The sequence below is a fragment of the Salmo trutta genome, chromosome 3 (genome assembly GCF_901001165.1).
Source record: "Salmo trutta chromosome 3, fSalTru1.1, whole genome shotgun sequence".
Classification (NCBI taxonomy): Eukaryota; Metazoa; Chordata; class Actinopteri; order Salmoniformes; family Salmonidae; genus Salmo; species Salmo trutta.
Genome location: NC_042959.1, coordinates 54,973,293 through 54,992,180, shown reverse-complemented (window position 1 = coordinate 54,992,180; position 18,888 = coordinate 54,973,293). Strand labels below are relative to the sequence as shown.

The 18,888-nt window shown below is 43.1% G+C and overlaps 2 protein-coding genes across 2 annotated transcripts in view; one reads left to right on the top strand and one right to left on the bottom strand.

Annotated features, from left to right (window-relative positions):
- Positions 1–18,888, top strand: part of LOC115179301 (autophagy protein 5) — a 31,904-nt gene that overhangs the window by 2,562 nt on the left and 10,454 nt on the right. Inside the window, exons 2-7 of the mRNA XM_029740702.1 lie at positions 3,969–4,084; positions 4,885–5,046; positions 5,395–5,522; positions 6,030–6,108; positions 11,286–11,448; positions 11,931–12,025. Of these exons, the coding sequence (XP_029596562.1) occupies positions 4,939–5,046; positions 5,395–5,522; positions 6,030–6,108; positions 11,286–11,448; positions 11,931–12,025 (573 nt within the window). The 5' untranslated portion in view covers positions 3,969–4,084; positions 4,885–4,938. The remainder of the gene's footprint in view (positions 1–3,968; positions 4,085–4,884; positions 5,047–5,394; positions 5,523–6,029; positions 6,109–11,285; positions 11,449–11,930; positions 12,026–18,888) is intronic.
- LOC115179309 (dynactin subunit 3) lies at positions 175–3,969 on the bottom strand. Its single transcript, XM_029740711.1, has 7 exons — positions 3,560–3,969; positions 3,171–3,255; positions 2,941–3,027; positions 1,299–1,382; positions 1,120–1,178; positions 934–993; positions 175–658 (listed from the first exon to the last, which is right to left on the bottom strand). Exons 1-7 carry the CDS (start codon positions 3,740–3,742, stop codon positions 572–574), a joined length of 645 nt encoding a protein of 214 aa, XP_029596571.1. The 5' UTR covers positions 3,743–3,969; the 3' UTR covers positions 175–571.

The following is an 18,888-nucleotide window of genomic DNA, read 5'->3' as shown; positions in this document are numbered from 1 at the left end:
AAAACATCTTATCTTCTTAGTTATAGATATGGCTGTTGAAATACCTGTAATTAAATGCGAACAGAAAAGCAATCTCCGGCACAGGTGAATTCAAGCACACAATTGAAGTTTCGACTTTAGTTGTTTTATAACAATATATTGAAACATGTATTGCAAACAGAAGTAACCAAACAGTTCAGTTTGAATAGTATGGATTTTATTGCAATTACTTTACATTTGCGGTCATGCTGTCTGATATAAAACTATTTAAAACCAGGACTTTGTGGAAGAAGAAAGTTAGTGTGCAAATTCTTCTCTACACTCTTCTACTGTCAACCGACCCAGAAGAAAAGCAGTGTCTTGTGACTGCCTGGAGCAGTGTTGCAGAGTTGGAATGCATGGGTACATTGTATGTTGAATAAATGAACAAGGATAAAAAAATAAAAAAAAAAGCTATGCAAATGTCTCGATGTAGCTGTAAATAAATAACAATAATATCCAGCAAGTTACATTAAGCTGCATATAGGACCCTTGACACACGGATGACCTCATGCCGTGACACTGTCATAACGGTCATCACTGGACAAGGTCGCTACTCCACTTGACGGATGCCCTTTGCCTCCTCCACTTTCCGCAGGCTCTCATCCCACTGGGTGAACTGCTTGGACAGCAGGAACATCTGCCAAAGAGGTCAAGGTTCAAAGATAATTTGGTGGGCCAGGCAGTTCATTCCATTAGCACAGACTAGACATTGCTCAGAGTTCAACATGACAGAAAACAATCTACAACCACTCACGTTCATTCATCTGACCGAGGAGGTCAGGAGACACGACAGCCAATGTACTCGACACAGTTTCACTAGCTAACCTCAGATACATTTTCCTCTGTCTTGATCAGTGTTATTTATTCACTTCAATAATTCCATTATTTGCTATTATAATGAAGGAAAGGTACCATTTTGTTGTACTCCTCAAACAGTTTCTTCACCTCTAGGGACTGGGCTTCAGTTTGGTCCTTTGGGAAAATGACAAGAACAGTGTCACTACTGTAATTCACAAAAGTCAATCTAGTGTGTCTTGTGAGGAAAGACAAAATCAAGAAAAGAGGGGCATGAATAAGTGAGAGGGGGAGGGTTCATACCTGCTCTTTGATGTGAATCTGAGACAAACGCTGTAGCTTGGTGGCATGCTCTGGCACATCTGTAAATGAGAACATTACAATGAGTTGCGTTCAACATAAAAAACACTATTTAACCCATCATCCCATCAACACTTCACACAGACCACATTGTAATGATACTTAAATTCCCTCTCACCTACCTCTGATGTAGTTGCTGTCCAATAGTGGCTGGAGGTTGCTCACATGCTCCAGAAGGGTGGCCTGGCAAAGCAGGAAGTCCTCCTCTGTGGGGAGAAACAAGTGCATGAGTTTGAGACTGGAGGCACATACCAGGGATGCAAACTGGAGGGCCTAAAAAGGTGACTTAAAAAATTGTTTTTTAACTGAAACATGCAACAAAAAAAATCCCTGCTAGGGGGAAATGCAGGTTTTAACTAAAAAAAAACAAATAATATGATTACATGATCAGTCTGTGTGTAAAATTAAAAAAGTGGTTAATGTGAACCGAATCCAATGTTATTTGTTGCCTAGACTTTACTGCAAATGACAAGTCTTGAGAAAAAAAACAATACACTAATATTGCAGTTAGCCATGACAGCCTTTATAATAGAATGCTTGTGACCACACACACACACACACACACACACACACACACACACACATCTAAATATTGCACTTGGGGGGGAAAAAAACATCTTAAAGCAGAAATAGAATGAAACAAACAGCCATTTTATTTTTGCTCTATTATAGTGGCCATTATAGATCAAGTGCACAAGGCTGTATGCAAAAATAACATTCCCTGAGTACATTTTTTTATAATCCACACATGTTACTGTCAAGTTCAACACAACAAAAACTCTTTGGGCTACACTGCACATTATTACATTGTACACATTCTGCCTGTGGACATCAGTTCTGTGTGGTGTTCCTTTCACCTCTATAGTGGCATCCAGCTTAAGCCAGGCCCAGCTCCAGCGACACTTGATCTCTGAATCCACTTGTTTAACAAGCAGCGCCTCATTTTCACCTAATTCTCTCATTCTGAAAATGAACTAATGTTTTCCCTCTACAGTATGTGGTTAACAGATAGTGGTTAGTTCGTTAGCTAGTTAACATTTCACACAGATTGCCAAGGTCCAGTAAGCAACTGACTCGTTATAACTTGAGTAACGGCAAGGAGTCCTATACCAATTAATACTATAGCAAATTGGTTAGGTTACTAATGTTAGCTCATCTGATGTTGTAACGTTACCTAGCCAGATCATTTTCACACCATAAACTCAATTATTTGATCAGATGAGTTGGCTAATGTTGTTCAACATTTCTCTGGCTAGCTAATAACGGCTCATTTTGATCCAGCTAGCAAGATACTTAACAATGCTAATACTTGTTCCACCACAATTTCTCCCTCATCTCAAACTTTCCAAATGCCAGTTGTTTTTCGGTTACAGCTCATGAAGTACGCTTCATCACCTTCTCCGTGGTCAGGCTTCTCACCTACCTCTTCGTTATCGTTCAGGGGACGCGCTGCTATAACTGACAAGCTGGCTTTCCAGAGCGCGCACTGATGCTGTAACTAATAGATTGGTTGTCTCTTCTTTCTTCAGTCGCGTGTTGCGCTGCATTCTGTTGTTATGTAAACAGCCAATAGTGATCCAACCCCCCCTCCCAAACTTTTCTCATCTGATCTATACGAATCACGTAGGTCACCTATTTGGGATTCGAAACGGCGAATTTCGCCGAAAGGTGACATACCCATACGCCAGAGGCCTACTCAATCACCATGACGCAGTGCCAAATTCCCCAACATTTACTCACATATTTAACATGAAAAACTCTTACCAGCAAGGATGAATTCCAGCTTCATGGCATCAGGAACAGTGATGTGGTCAGTGAACTGAGGGTCCAGATACTTCAGCAGGTCCTCAACTGTACACAGAACAAAAGGTTGTAGAATATATACTAGTTACTATGTGGGAAATATAATCACAATTGACCCTGCTTTGTGATTGTCCTGGTAATAATGTGTCCCATCCAAGTCACAATTATGTGTCGTCTAAGATGTCACTCACTCTTTTTGTGTAGAATCTTCACTCGTTCCCTCTTATTTGCAGTGTTTGCAAGGGCGGCCTGAACTCTGGAGAGGGAATCCGCGCACTAGGGAACAGGGTGCATTATATGATGATACACTAAAGCTAAACTTGAAAATAAACCGTGTTTATAGCTGTACTGGCATTGAGTTACTTAGCTATCTAAGTAGTCGTTCGACATTAACATGTTGGATTGTAGCTAACTTAGTTGGAATGCCCTGGTATAGCTGTTCTTCACACATGCTCCATAATATTGACGTCTAAGCATTGATTGTATTAAATCAGTGTGCAAAAAGGGCGTTCGCTAGCTAGCCAAAGCAGCCAGTTGAATCGCTATTCGGCATTTCTAATATAGAATATTATTGTCAAACCTTCACGGGTTTCCCTCCCTTGTTCCTTCTTTCACCGTATATACGACTTTCCAGCGTCTCAAGACGCGTTTCGAGGTTATCCACTTCAACTTTCCTATCCATTCTTGATTCAGAGAGCACAACAAATGGATTTGGATCCTTGTAACGACGTAGAACAGGCGACTGCGCACAATTGCAAAACATCTACGGACCGTGAAAGGGGCCATATTTGTTGTCTCTAAAGAAAACTTCTGCGGTTTCCAAGCTGTAAATGAAACTACAAATAACTACAAAATGACTTATCGATTACTAGGCGAATCAAAATTATCGTCACTAACCAACAACTTTATAGGTCCTCTTTGCACTGAATATCTCGACATGATTATTGCAATACACTACAATGAACGCTGGATGTCACTCTATACTGCAGGTTACACCTCGTCAGCGAAAAGGGGGATTTTCTTGCTTTTTTTCCTTGACAGGCGAATGACAACACCACCACGGCCCTCTTCCTTCATCGCAGCTGGTTACAAACGCTCTAGAAAAGTAAGATGTTGTTTATCATTTGTCTCAAAACTTTTAGAAATGATACGCTCCTAGTCCTACCACTTGTTTAGGGCACACTTTCAAATGTGCCCACAGCCTCGCTACTATTTCTGCCAGTGTCAGTGAGGCTAGGTAGCGTACGCAGCTATCTAGCTAGTTGGCTAGCTAGCAAGTCAATACATAATAATGTACATGTAAATCGGTGCAAAGTAACCAACACACCGTTGCTTAGTTAACTATGTTAAATGTAATCTTATTCCTCACCACCAGTGAAGTCGTGGCTAGTTAGTTACAGTATCTAGCTAACACGTTAGCTAACTAGCACTTTGTATTTCTCCACTAGCCTAACGCTGGCTAGTTGAAGTTGTGTGTTCACAAACTGTGGTAAGATTAGAACTCTTTGCAGAGCTGTGATTGACAGGTTCCGAAGAGAGTTTAATTGACACGTTCTGTAGAGAGCTTTCGAATGTTACCATTCTGGTGTACTCTCTCATATGAGACTGACTGTCATTGGTGCAAAATCTGGAGTTCAAACAACAACGGGCCACTCATAGACCGATAATTATAGTTTTAGCCATGTTTTGAGGTTATGCAGGGTTTGTTTACAATGACATTGTTTACAAACAACCAAGTAAAACAAGCTCATATTTTGGGTTTGGATGGGGTACGACAGTTCAACTAAACTCATGAGGAATTTATCAATCAAACTCTTAAAATATCAATGGGGATGTAACATTCATTTAAAAGTCCCAAAATGAATGTACCAATCCCAGATTGACCATTTAATCTGTTGATGACAGGTGGTTTGTTGCTAGAGAATACTTTCTTTATGTGCCACTGGGAGCGACAGGAGGATGGCAGATGACAAGGACGTGCTGCGAGATGTTTGGTTTGGTCGGATTCCGACCTGCTTCACACTTTACCAGGATGAGATCACCGAGAGAGAGGCCGAACCCTTCTATGTAAGTATGACATCATGCAGACTAGTACTAAGTAAAAAAAAAAGTATATTTGCTGGACAATGCCAGTGGAGGCTGCTGGGGGGAGGACAGCTCATAATAATGCCTGGAACAGAGCAAATAGAATGGCATCAAACACATGGAATGGTATCAAATACATGGTTTCCATGAGCCCGTCCTCCCCAATTAAGGTGCAACCAACCTCATGTGCAATGGACATAGCATTTGTGACATAGGTCTAGCTAATTCAGGTCACACACATGATGACTACTGAGCTGGCTTGAGCCATGGACTCTTGCGGGAACCTAGATTGAGCCCCTCTCTTCTCCCCCTCTGCTGTTCTCTCCTCAGCTCCTCCTGCCAAGGGTGAGCTACCTCACTCTGGTCACAGACAAGGTGAAAAAGCACTTCCTGAAGGTCATGAAGGCCGAAGACGTAGAGGAGATATGGTTTGATTTCGAAGGAACGCCACTCAAATGGTGGGTGAGCTTTAAATTACCGTAGGACTGTGAGGACTATGTGTGTTGTAAAGTATTGACTTCTTTAAACAACTACTAGTGAATATAATGGTTAGAATTCCCTGTGCCCCTCCATAGAAACAAGTGTCCTAGCACAGCAGTAGAGTACATCTTTTACAGATCAGAATTGAGCATATCAACTCGCCTCCTATCATCATCGTCATCATCAATGAAGAGACTACATACCAATTGTCTGCAGTCTTACATTTCAGGCACCAGGTGGCAGCCCAACACAAGCTTTTGACATTTGGTTGGACATGAGTCCTAATCTTAAATTGACATACACACGTAACTCAGACCTTTGGGTAAATAAGGTGTTTTGTCTCTAAAACGTATTAAGAGGTTACTTAGGATCCAGCCCACGGTGAAGGAGGGGATAACTCATTATGATTCAGAGTTGGAACGGAATGAAGCCCTGGTGACATGTTTCCTCAACTGATGTGCTGTGGCTGTGTTTATTCATTGCAGGCACTATCCAATCGGATTGCTGTTTGACCTGCATGCCTCCAACACTGCCCTGCCGTGGAGCATCACTGTGCACTTTAAGGTACAACACAGAATTCGTTTTTCAGCAAGTTAACACAGTACATATGGAGCAGCAAGTATATTTGCTGCTCCAAATGTATAATCCTCCAAATGCTGGCCTGTATACAGCAGGGGTTGGAAGTGAAATAATTTTCCAGTCGTTTCGTTCTGAACAGAACCACTTTTTCCCCCTGTTTCGTTCCACTGTTCCGACCAGAAAAATACAATTCTTAACTGGTTCGAACCAAAAAAAAGTACCAGTTTATATTGTTCCTTTTTTAACCTGTGAAATCAACTGTTTTTAAATACATTTAGCTCATTAAATTACATCACCAATCAGTGCGGTAAGCTAGTTGTTTACATGCATGATGGACAGACAAGTGTAGCCTATGGCGCAAGATGTGACAAATTTTGAGGGTGTGGAAAGAGCGAGAGACGGTTGAGGAGGAGGCTTGAAGCGCTGGGCATCTTGTTATGACATGCATTATATGAATTAGGTACACAGAATTATACCTAGGAGGACGGCTTCTACGGAGGAACTTTTGTATGTCCTTTGAGCTAGCTAGCTAACAAGCTTGAGATAGCAAGTTAACAAGCTTGTGTGTGCAGAGCGGCACCAGAATTTAAAACACGTCTTACCTTTTTGTAGTTAATAAATCCAACGTGAAACATGATAACTAGGCCTATAGTATCCTTCACTAGTGTTGAAAAAGTTTACAAATTTTTCTCTTGCTAATTAAAAATCTCTCCCTATCTTCTGAATCAAGCTTGTAACGTCAGTACAGTCAGTAGCCTATGCTTCGCAGGGGGAAGGGCAGGTAGCAACACGCACATGCAAAGATTCTCAGCTTGTAGGTAGATACTGGAATACGTTTTTATTTTATTTCACCTTTCTTTAACCAGGTAGGCCAGTTGAGAACAAGTTCTCCTTTACAACTGCGACCTGGCCAAGATAAAGCAAAGCAGTGCGACAAAAAACAACAACACAGAGTTACACATGGAATAAACAAAAGTACAGTCAATAACACTATAGAAAAATCTATATACAGTGTGTGCAAATGGACTAAGGCAGTAAGGCAATAAATAGGCCACAGTAGCGAAGTAATTACAATTTAGCAAATTAACACTGAAGTGATAGATGTGCAAGTAGAAATACTGGTGTGCAAAAAAGTAAATAAAAACAATATGGGGTTGAGGTAGGTAGTTGGATGGGCTATTTACAGATTGTCTATGTACAGCTGCAGCGATCGGTAAGCTGCTCAAATTGCTGATGCTTAAAGTTAGTGAGAGAGATATGTCTCCAGCTTCAGTGATTTTTGCAATTCATTCCAGTCATTGGCAGCAGAGAACTGAAAGGAAAGGCGGCCAAAGGAGGTGTTGGCTTTGACGATGACCAGTGAGATATACCTGCTGGAGCGCGTGCTACGGGTGGGTGTCGTTATGGTGACCAGTGAGCTGAGATAAGGCGGAGCTTTACCTAGCAAAGACTTATAGATGACCTGGAGCCAGTGGGTCTGGCGACGAACATGTAGCGAGGGCCAGCCAAAGAGAGCATACAGGTCGCAGTGGTGGGTGGTATATGGGGCTTTGGTGACAAAATGGATGGCACTGTGATCGACTGCATCCGGTTTGCTGAGTAGAGTGTTGGAGGCTATTTTGTAAATGACATCGCCGAAGTCGAGGATCGGTAGGATGGTCAGTTTTACGAGGGTATGTTTGGCAGCATGAGTGAAGGAGGCTTTGTTGCGAAATAGGAAGCCGATTCTAGATTTAATTCTGGATTGGAGATGCTTACCGTAATTTCCGGACTATAAGCCGCAACTTTTTTCCCACGCTTTGAACCTCGCGGCTTAAACAATGACGCGGCTAATATATGGATTTTTCCCGCTTCAATTTTTTTTTCAACAAAAAAACACATTCTGTGACGTGCTCAGTTTTTTTGGCGGCATGAAGCTTTCATTAGACTAATGAAATTGCCGAACGGGTTAAGGTCAAACAACTTTTTTGTTTACTGTTTAGATTAAATCGAGCGCTCTCAAACTTCCCATCATTCTGATTACGGTAGTCATTTTGTCACCCTCATCATGGCAAAGACACAGAGAAATGCATATGATGCAGCTTTCAAGTTGAAGGCGATTGATCTGGCTGTTGGAAAAGGAAATAGAGCTGCTGCACGGGAGCTTGGTCTTAATGAGTCGATGATAAGACGTTGGAAACAGCAGCGTGAGGAATTGACTCAGTGCAAAAAGACAACTAAAGCTTTCAGAGGGAAGAAAAGCAGATGGACCGAACTAGAAAATGAGCTCGAAGACTGGGTCAACACACAGACAGCAGACGGCCGAGGTGTTGCGGCTTATAGACATGTGCGGCTTATTTATGTTCAAAATAATATTATTTTTTTAATTCAGTGGGTGCGGCTTATATTCAGGTGCGCTCAATAGTCCAGAAAGTATGGTAATATGAGTCTGGAAGGAGAGTTTACAGTCTAGCCAGACACTTAGGTATTTGTAGTTGTGCACATATTCTAAGTCAGAAGCGTCCAGAGTAGTGATGCTAGTCGGGCAGGCGGGTGCGGGCTGCGATCGGTTGAAGAGCATGCATTTAGTTTTACTTGCATTTAAAAGCAGTTGGAGGCCACGGAAGGAGTGTTGTATGGCATTGACGCTCGTTTTGGAGGTTTGTTAACACAGTGTCCAAAGAAGGGCCAGGTGTATACCGAATGGTGTCGTCTGCGTAGAGATGGATCAAGGAATCACCCGCAGCAGAGCGACATCATTGATATATACAGAGAAAAGAGTCGGCCTGAGAATTGAACCCTGTGGTACCCCATAGGGACTGCCAGAGGTACGGACAACAGCCCCTCCGATTTTACACACTGAACTCTATCTGAGAAGTAGTTGGTGAACCAGGCGAGGCAGTCATTTGAGAAACAAATGCGGTTTAGTCTGCCGATAAGAATGCGGTGATTGACAGAGTCAAAAGCCTTGGCCAGGTCGATGAAGACGGCTGCACAGTACTGGCTTTTATCGATGGTGGTTATGATATCGTTTAGTACCTTGAGCCTGGCTGGGGTGCACCTGTGACCAGCTCGGAAACCAGATTGCACAGCGGAGAAGGTACGGTGGAATTCGAAATGGTCAGTGATCTGTTTGTTAACTTGGCTTTTGAAGACTTTAGAAAGGCAGGGCAGGATGGATATAGGTCTGTAACAGTTTGGGTCTAGAGTGTCACCCCCTTTGAAGAGGGGGATGACCGCGGCAGCTTTCCAATCTTTGGGAATCTCGAACGATACAAAAGAGAGGTTGAACAGACTAGTAACAGGGGTTGCAACAATGGCGGTGGATAATTTTAGAAAGAGAGGGTCCAGATTGTCTAGCCCAGCTGATTTGTAGGGGTCCAGGTTTTGCAGCTCTTTCAGAACATCTGCTATTTGGATTTGGGTGAAGGAGAAGCTGGGGAGGCTTGGGCAAGTAGCTGCGGGTGGTGCAGAGCTGTTGGTTGGGGTAGCCAGGAGGAAAGCATGGCCAGCCGTAGAGAGATGCTTATTGAAATTCTTGATTATCGTGAATTTATCGGTGGTGACAGTGTTTCTTAGCCTCAGTACAGTGGGCAGCTGGGAGGAGGTGCTCTTATTCTCCATGGACTTTAGTGTCCCAGAACATTTTGGAGTTAGAGCTACAGGATGCACATTTCTGTTTGAAAAAGCTAGCCTTTGCTTTCCTAACTGACTCTGTGTATTGATTCCTGACTTTCCTGAGAAGTTGCATATCGCAGGGACTATTCGATGCTAATGCAGTACGCCACAGGATGTTTTTGTGGTGGTCGAGGACAGTCAGGTCTGGAATGAACCAAGGGCTATATCTGTTCTTAGTCCTACATTTTTTGAATGGGGCATGCTTATTTAAGATGGTGAGGAAATTACTTTTAAAGAACAACCAGGCATCCTCTACTGACAGGATGAGGTCAATATCCTTCCAGGATACCTGGGCCAGGTCATCAGAACGGCCTGCTCGCTGAAGTGTTTTAGGGAGCGTTTGACAGTTATGAGTGGTGGTTGTTTGACCGCGGACCCATAACAGATGCAGGCAAGGAGGCAGTGATCGCTGAGATCCTGATTGAAAACAGCAGAGGTGTATTTGGAGGGCAAGTTGGTCAAGATAATATCTATGAGGGTGCCCATGTTTATGGATTTAGGGTTGTACCTGGTGGGTTCCTTGATCATTTGTGTGAGATTGAGGGCATCTAGGTCTGAAGATAGATGGGGGGCAATCAATTCACATATGGTTTCCAGGGCACAGCTGGGAGCTGAGGGGGGTCTATAACAGGCAACAACAGTGAGAGACTTATTTCTGGAGAGATTCATTTTTAAAATTAGAAGCTCAAACTGTTTGGGCATAGACCTGGAAAGTATGACAGAACTTTGCAGGCTATCTCTGCAGTAGATTGCTACTCCTCCCCCTTTGGCAGTTCTATCTTGATGGAAAATGTTGTAGTTGGGGATGGAAATCTCAGAATTTTTGGTGGCCTTCCTAAGCCAGGATTCAGACACGGCAAGGACATCAGGGTTGGCGAGTGTGCTAAAGCAGTGAGTAAAACAAACTTAGGGAGGAGGCTTCTGATGTTAACATGCATGAAACCAAGGCTTTTACGGTTACAGAAGTCAACAAATGAGAGCACCTGGGGATACACAGGGCCTGGGTTAACCTCTACATCACCCGAGGAACAGAGAAGGAGTAGGATGAGGGTATGGCTAAATGCTATCAAAACTGGTTGTCTAGTGCCTCGGGGACAGAGAATAAAAGGAGCAGATTTCTGGGTGTGGTAGAATAGATTCAGGGCATAATGTACAGACGGGTATGGTAGGGTGCGGGTACAGTGGAGGTAAACCTAGGCATTGAGTGACGATAAGAGAGGTTGCATCTCTGGAGGCACTAGTTATGCTATGTTTCTGAGTGACAGCGTGAGGACTTTGTTGTGTTTTGTTGTGGGACTAGAAAAAATGCCTGGAACGTAAAATAACGTTATTAACCAGTTCCCATGATTTAAAATTACAGTTCTGTTCCTGAAACAGTGTGGATCACTTTTGTTCCTTGAAAAATGTTGTTATTTTCCAGTTTTCGGTTCTGTTCCCTGAACCAGTTCCAACCCCTGGTATACAGTGGTAAAAAGCAGTCCGGTCTGTGTGTTTTTCTGAGGTAGAATTTCCCAGAGCGTGACCTGCTCCACTGCCCCTCTAACTCTGTGATCGAGGCCCACTTCATGTCCAGCATCAAGGAGGCGGATGCCCTCAAACACAAGAGCCAGGTCATCAACGACATGCAGAAGAAAGACCACAAGCAGCTGTGGATGGGTCTGCAGAACGGTGAGGGCCCCACACACACACACACACACACACACACACACACACACATATATATATATATATATATATAAGTATTGACTTTTTAGACTCTGTACTCTTATTTTTCCCCTCTACTCAACAACTTACACACCCCCAAACCAACCAGTCAAAACCATGCCACCCACGCTCTCTGAACAGTGTCTTTGCCTCAGCTGCAAAGTTGTTTCTCTTCTCACTTACCAAAATATACTATTTTGGAGGCTTCCATAACCAAACCAGACTAGAAACAGAGAGAGAAAGAGACAGTTACAACTCCACCCAGAAGAGAAAACAGATCTGAAATATTTCAAAAGCTAAAATTGTGTGAAAGTGAGATACAGGGGAGGGGAGTTAGAAACCAGGACAGGTTGAAAGGGTTTCAGAACCCTTGTAGAGCTGGTTTAAAAACATAAAAGGAGATGGGGACAGTTTGTATGTAAATGTGGTTGTGTTGTGTTCCTCAGATAAGTTTGACCAGTTCTGGGCCATGAACCGTAAGCTGATGGAATACCCCACCGAGGAGGGAGGCTTCCGCTACATCCCCTTCAGGATATACCTGGTAAATGGGCAAATACACGCCTTGTTGACATCACAGCCAGTGTGACCTGCAGTGTGGCATCACTGCTACTCTTAATAGATGATGTAATCGATGCAATCCAAAAAATACAGCAGGTCTAAAATACGGCAATGCATCGTAATGAAAGAGTACTATTTTATCATCTGATAAGCAGATGGAACATGATAGTGCGTTTAGGAATATGAGAAAGCATTAAGTGAATATGAAAATCAGAGTAAAAATGTAACAAAATACACAGTACACAAAAATATAATGTTACAACTGAAATGTGCAGCACAAACCACTTATCAACACAATCATGAATTAATTGTCACTCCACTGCCTTGTATTATGACGATGCAGTCTAGTATCTGAACTGTCCCGTAGATGGTGCTGTATGACGGACTAGTAAGGCACTTCATGAATAGGATACCGCCAAGTCCTACGGTTATGATTAAAGTGGGCTGCTGTTGAGCAACGTTTTATTTGTTAGTAAGCTTGTGATTTATTTGATCCAGTGACCGAAACAACCCTACAGAAGTGCTCAGTTGCAAAAATATTTCCTGGAGATGTTCAGTGAATAACTTTTTCCCTCCAAAAATGAATTTGTCAAACTCCTTTGATAACAGCAGATAAATCAAACAATCCTCATCTTTTCCCAGATATCACCCACCCATTAAACTACAAATGTGTTAGCCTAATGTTTGTTCTGGCCGTGTGCTTGGCAATCGTTTAGTTTGACTAGTATATAGTTGGATGTAAGCAACTCAAATGAAGCATGCCCAAACCGTGGGATGCACGCGGGCACAGGTGAATTCCTAAGGGGGATCCCGCGCATCCATGACTCAGATGAAATTCCCTCAAAACGATGAATAAGCACCAGTGTCTCGCCCTGAAGGTCTGGAAAACATTAGGCCGTGTGTATCCCATAGTGTAGGAAAACTGCGTGGGGAAACGGCGCGCCTGGAATGGGCATGATTTTACCCAAGACTACATTCAATAAGCCCTCGGATCAGCTCGACTGGTATATAGCTTTGCCTACCTTATTCCATAGTATTTGAGGCCATCTCTTCTCAACATGAATAAACAGATGAATATAGATTGATGTGGAAATTTCTCCAGGGGAATCCGAGTAGGTTGTCAGGGCTTTGCTGCTGTGTTATAACAGATGTCAGCCTTTATGCCCATGAAATCTGTCGTCAATGTTTTTACTGGAATGTTACAATCATAAATCTATTCAAAATTAAAGACGACCAAACAGAACAATAAAATATATCATTCAAGTGTTGACTAAAACATTATAAAAGCGTCTTGGCCTATATTGACTTTTAGTTGGTAAAGGAAACAAAATGTTACCACAAAATGAGATGATTAAAAAAATTTTTTAAACAAATTTGCTTTGGGACACAACATTGGAAGTCTCTGTATTGGTTGGACAACCAATACAGACTCCCAATGTTGTGTCCCAAAACTAGGTACATATGTAACTCATTTCACACTTCAACAAGTCGTTTTTTATTTCGCCTATAATAAAACGGTCCAACACAATAATAAAACAGTGGTTGTAAAACCACAGACGCACCATGCGCAACAGGACTCCTTGGGTCTAGACAGAAATGTAGTTGTGTACTCCAAAGTTAACTGAACCAACGGCGGACAAAGCTATCCGGGTCCGGATGCAGAAGTCACGATTGCTGACTATATGTCAACCTGCAGGCCCCCCTCTGATGGCAAATTGCGGTCTTTAGTGTAAATAACATGTGCTGCTTTTGATGCAGACAGAATTAATGACAACATTGACTCTAAATAACAGAGCACTCACTTCCGCTAGACTGTGTTCCTTATGGAAAAGGGAAGAGATTTCGAGGGGATGGATTTATCTGTATCTGTGCGTGCCAGTCTTATTCGGCCGTCAGTTTCCCGCTCCAAAAGTGACGCCACTGTGTTACAAAGTGCCAGAGCCACTAAATCTTGCGGAATGTGAAAATTATAATCCTACTGGGCAAAAACAGGTTGAATCAACGTTGTTTCCGTGTAATTTCAACCCAAAAGATCAATGTGATGACGTTGGATCATCGTGGAAAACCGATTGGGTTTGCAAAAAGTCATTAACGTGAAGGGCATTTTGTATTTTTCTTTACCCAACTTTTAACCTAAATCTAATGACATGGTGAATTTGTTTGTTGAATTTACATTAATTGACAACTCAACCAAATGTAAATCAAAACTATACATTGAACTGATGTCTGTGCCCAGTGGGATCCTTGTATTAGAGACCTGGTTACATTGTTTCTCGGCAGGTATGCCTTTTTCTCCTGTGACTAAATGTTTACTCATCAAGGGAATGGCAGCCCCACTAACCTTTTTTTATGTTGGTTTTGAGAGGCACCTTCTAGGAAACTAGGTTGATAGTTTCTTAAATGTCTCTAGGGGATGATTTTACAGTGACACATCTGTTTACAAGCCCTGCTTGTGGGTGTTAAGGCAACAGATGTGAATGCCACTGGGCATACTGTTGCAAGAATTTCTCGCTCACTTATTATGTTACATAACACCCAGAATACCCAGGCCTACAAAATATTCTTCAATATAATTTTTCCCTGTTGTGTGTGTGGACTACTGTGGGAGAAATTAGGACAAGCTGGAATAGAATGAATGGAAAGGGAATCAAACCCATGGCATATTATAGGCTACAGTATAGTGTTAAGCTATAGACCTAGGTGTTATGATTATGATGTTTAAGCTAAACAGATTGGCTCCTCCATGGAGGAGAGGGAAACGTCCAATTACATGACGTAGCCTACATGTATACTGTACATTACATGGTGCCTCAGTGGCTGAGGGAAATGAGAGCTCAAAAAAAATCCCCTTGGAATTTTTATTTACCAGTGGAAGGTCTTGTGGTAAAGCTTTCTCTCCAACTGACTCCCTCAGTGAGGGGGATTTGATTATCTGGGCCGGATGGGAGGAGTTTACACCGGGTGAAAATTGAATAGCATTCATTTTGTACCGGGCGGGCTCCCGTTCAAAGCCCAAGACTAGATTAAGCCTGTAGAGTAATTGCCTTCCCAATGAAATCTAGTTTGAAAATTCAAACATATATTTTATGGAAAAGAGAGAAACTCAGCAAAAAAAGAAATGTCCTCTCACTGTCAACTGCGTTTATTTTCAGCAAACTTAACATGTGTAAATATTTGTATGAACATAACAAGATTCAACAACTGAGACATAAACTGAACAAGTTCCACAGACGTGTGACTAACAGAAATGGAATAATGTGTCCCTGAACAAATGTGGGGTCAAAATCAAAAGTAACAGTCAGTATCTGGTGTGGCCACCAGCTGCATTAAGTACTGCAGTGCATCTCCTCCTCATGGACTGCACCAGATTTGCCACTTCTTGCTGTTGTTACCCCACTCTTCTACCAAAGCACCTGCAAGTTCCCGTACATTTCTGGGGGGGAATGGCCCTAGCCCTCACCCTCCGATCCAACACGTCCCAGACGTGCTCAATGGGATTGAGATCCGGGCTCTTCGCTGGCCATGGCAGAATACTGACATTCCTGTCTTGCAGGAAATCACGCACAGAACGAGCAGTATGGCTGGTGGCATTGTCATTCTGGAGGGTCATGTCATGATGGGCCTGCAGGAAGGGTACCACATGAGGGAGGAGGATGTCTTCCCTGTAACGCACAGCGTTGAAATTGCCTGCAATGACAACAAGCTCAGTCCAATGATGTTTTGACACACCGCCTCAGACCATGATGGACCATCCACCTCCAAATCGATCCCGCTCCAGAGTACAGGCCTCGATGTAACGCTCATTCCTTCGACGATAAATACGAATCCGACCATCACCCCTGGTGAGACAAAACCGCGACTCATCAGTGAAGAACACTTTTTGCCAGTCCTGTCTGGTCCAGCGACAGTGGGTTTGTGCCCATAGGTGACATTTGTTGCCGGGGATGTCTGGTAAGGACCTGCCTTACAACAGGCCTACAAGCCCTCAGTCCAGCCTCTCTCAGCCTATTGCAGACAGCCTGAGCACTGATGAAGGGATTGTGCGTTCCTGGTGTAACTCGGTCAGTTGTTGTTGCCATCCTGTACCTGTCCCGCAGGTGTGATGTTCGGGATGTACCGATCCTGTGCAGGTGTTGTTACGTGGTCTGCCACTGCGAGGACGATCAGCTCTCCGTCCTGTCTCCCTGTATCTCTGTCTTAGGCGTCTCACAGTACGGACATAGCAATTTATTGACCTGGCCACATCTGCAGTCCTCATGCCTCCTTGCAGCATGCCTAAGGCACGTTCACGCAGATGAGAAGGGATCCTGGGCATCTTTCTTTTGGTGTTTTTCAGAGTCAGTAGAAAGGCCTCTTTAGTGTCCTAAGTTTTCATAACTGTGACCTTAATTGCCTACCGTCTGTAAGCTGTTAGTGTCTTAACGACCGTTCCACAGGTGGCATGTTCATTAATTGTTTATGGTTCATTGAACAAGCAAGGGAAACCGTGTTTAAACCCTTTACAATGAAGATCTGTGATGTTATTTTGATTTTTACGAATTATCTTTGAAAGACAAGTTCCAGAAAAGGGCCGTTGCTGAGTTTATATGTTTCTAGACGATGCACCATGCTGCCTTGATGACAGCATGACCGAGTGGTGCATATTACTGTTCCATTTGAGAAGGGCACTCCTCCCTCCGCTTATGCCCATTCATGTCACAGGCCAAAAATTATTATTATTATATTGATTTATGTTTGTGCACCTCAGCCACCAGTTTACTGTCAATTAGTCGGATTGAATCCACACTGGCAATTAGGCTATGGGTTGAGTTCCTTTGCTCGCTTCAGTCAGGGAGAGCGAGTCTCTTTTCCCCTGACCTCTCATCGTCTGTGAGTTAATGACGCATCGCTCTTGGGTGTCGCCAGGTGGTACTCTGCTAGCTCTGGTGTCACACAAACTGAAAAGAAAGTGTCACCGTCCAAGAGTATCGCGCTTCTCTCCAGGATCAATGGCCCCCTCTTTGTATGGTACCCAGGTCAATTATTCATGGCGGTTTTTAAAAATGCAACGAAGTAGCTGTCACTTATCGCACTCTCTCCACTCCAGCTCCTGGCATAATCCCACACAAACTCTACGCTTCCTGTCAGTGAGTCACTCTTTCTGGTAACCCAAGAGCCAGCTTCGCGCCTTTAGAGCCACCTTCCCTACCTCACGCCCGGCGGTGTTAGTTACAGCTCCGTTACTCGAACCCTCCCATTGCCGGTTTCCTTTTCACAGCTCCCATGATTAGTTGCTATTGTGTGTCAGACTCGCCATTTGTCACCCTGTTTGTCACCTCGGAGGCCCCTGGTTTCCCCGAACTGATAGACAAACTGGTTTCCCAGAACTGATAGCCAACCCGATCGCCGGTGTCCGTGTACGAACGCCTGATCTTCTGGACCATATCCAGCGAGCGGCACCTTTCTCATGTGCCCTCAGATCAGAGACTGGGTAGCAATCACCACTTTTAATATTTTAGTAGATGTGTCTGTAGGTGGACTCTTGTCTCCAATAGGTCGTTATCAATAAAACGTCTCAAAACGGTGCGGAGCGTTCGATTTGGCTGCTGGGGGGCAAGGAGACCCCCAGCTCCACTAAAACCATTGACAACTGCATGCCATTTTCAAGGGATTGTTAAATGTTAACTTTTCGGTTGTAATATCATCACCTCTAGAAGAGCATAGACAAAACAAGATATTTTAGATTATTCCATGCAAATCAATTGCGCACATTTAGCTTTATCATCAGAGTTATACAGCAAGCAACAGCATGCTTTTCATGATCATTAAACATCAATTGATCATATAATTTCAGATGCGTGAGGGTAGCCTATCCATTTGAAATCTAACTAGCTAGCTAAGCAAACAACGTGTCATTTAGTTTCGGTCATCAGAGATTAGGCTTTTGGAAAGAGCTTGACATCGGCAAGTCCTCGTACTGGTGAAGTTGTCAGTCGGACTGCTGTCATCACTACGCAAATACAGCCATCTAGTTTGTCTCCTGAAAGTTAGCTTGTTACCTAACCATATTGACGTAATCTGTTATTAGCTAGCCATTTATATTTTTTTACCTCAGTGCCTGTCATGTCTGTCAGCAGCAATCATAATTAAATGCTTAAAAACAATGTTAAATAGGGGATAATGTTAGCTAACTTCACTAGATAGGTCTATGCTGCAGTTGGAGAGGAAAAGTTCTACGTTTCTACTGGTAGCTTGCAAAGTAAACATTGTCAGCTAACAGTACATCGGCAAACGCACCCTTCTGTTGATTGACAGGCAGAGCCCACAAAGGATGGGAAAATGAACCTAAACCACTTACACTTGTCAGGTATAGTTCACTTTGTCACTCAAATATCCAATTAATGGCGGCCAATATTGAGAGAGATCATGAGGCTACCCTCATGTATGACATGATCAATTGAGGGTTACTGATCATGAAAAGCATGCAGTTTCTTACTCTGATAGAGCTAAATGTGCATAATTGTTTTGCATGGAACAATTTGTAGCTCTGACTATGCCCTTCAAGAGGTGATGATATTAAAACCAAATAGTTATAACACTTAACAATCTCTTGAAAACGGCACATAGTTGTCAATGGTCTTAGCAAATCTGTGGGTTTCCTTGCCCCCAGCAGCCAAATCAAACGTATTGTGACGTTTTACAATGAGCTCATCCTCCGATTTCTCCTCTCACCAGCCTCCCCTGTATTGCACCTAACTTTTATCACTGGAGTAGCCTGTGATTGAATCGTCAGAGACTTTGGCTTATTTAGTTATATGTTCATTTGGGGCGCAGTTCCCGAGGGCTTGGGTCAGTGCCAGAAATAAT

What these genes read in the sequence shown, in the direction of transcription:
- LOC115179309 (XM_029740711.1), bottom strand. Translation starts at nt 3,742, where the DNA reads ATGTTTTGCAATTGTGCGCAGTCGCCTGTTCTACGTCGTTACAAGGAT. An exon ending in GGACAGCAACTACATCAGAG is followed by an intron (nt 1,179 to 1,298) that starts GTAGGTGAGAGG and finishes TCTCATTTACAG; the next exon opens with ATGTGCCAGAGCATGCCACC. An exon ending in TTGAGGAGTACAACAAAATG is followed by an intron (nt 659 to 933) that starts GTACCTTTCCTT and finishes CCTCTTTGGCAG; the next exon opens with ATGTTCCTGCTGTCCAAGCA.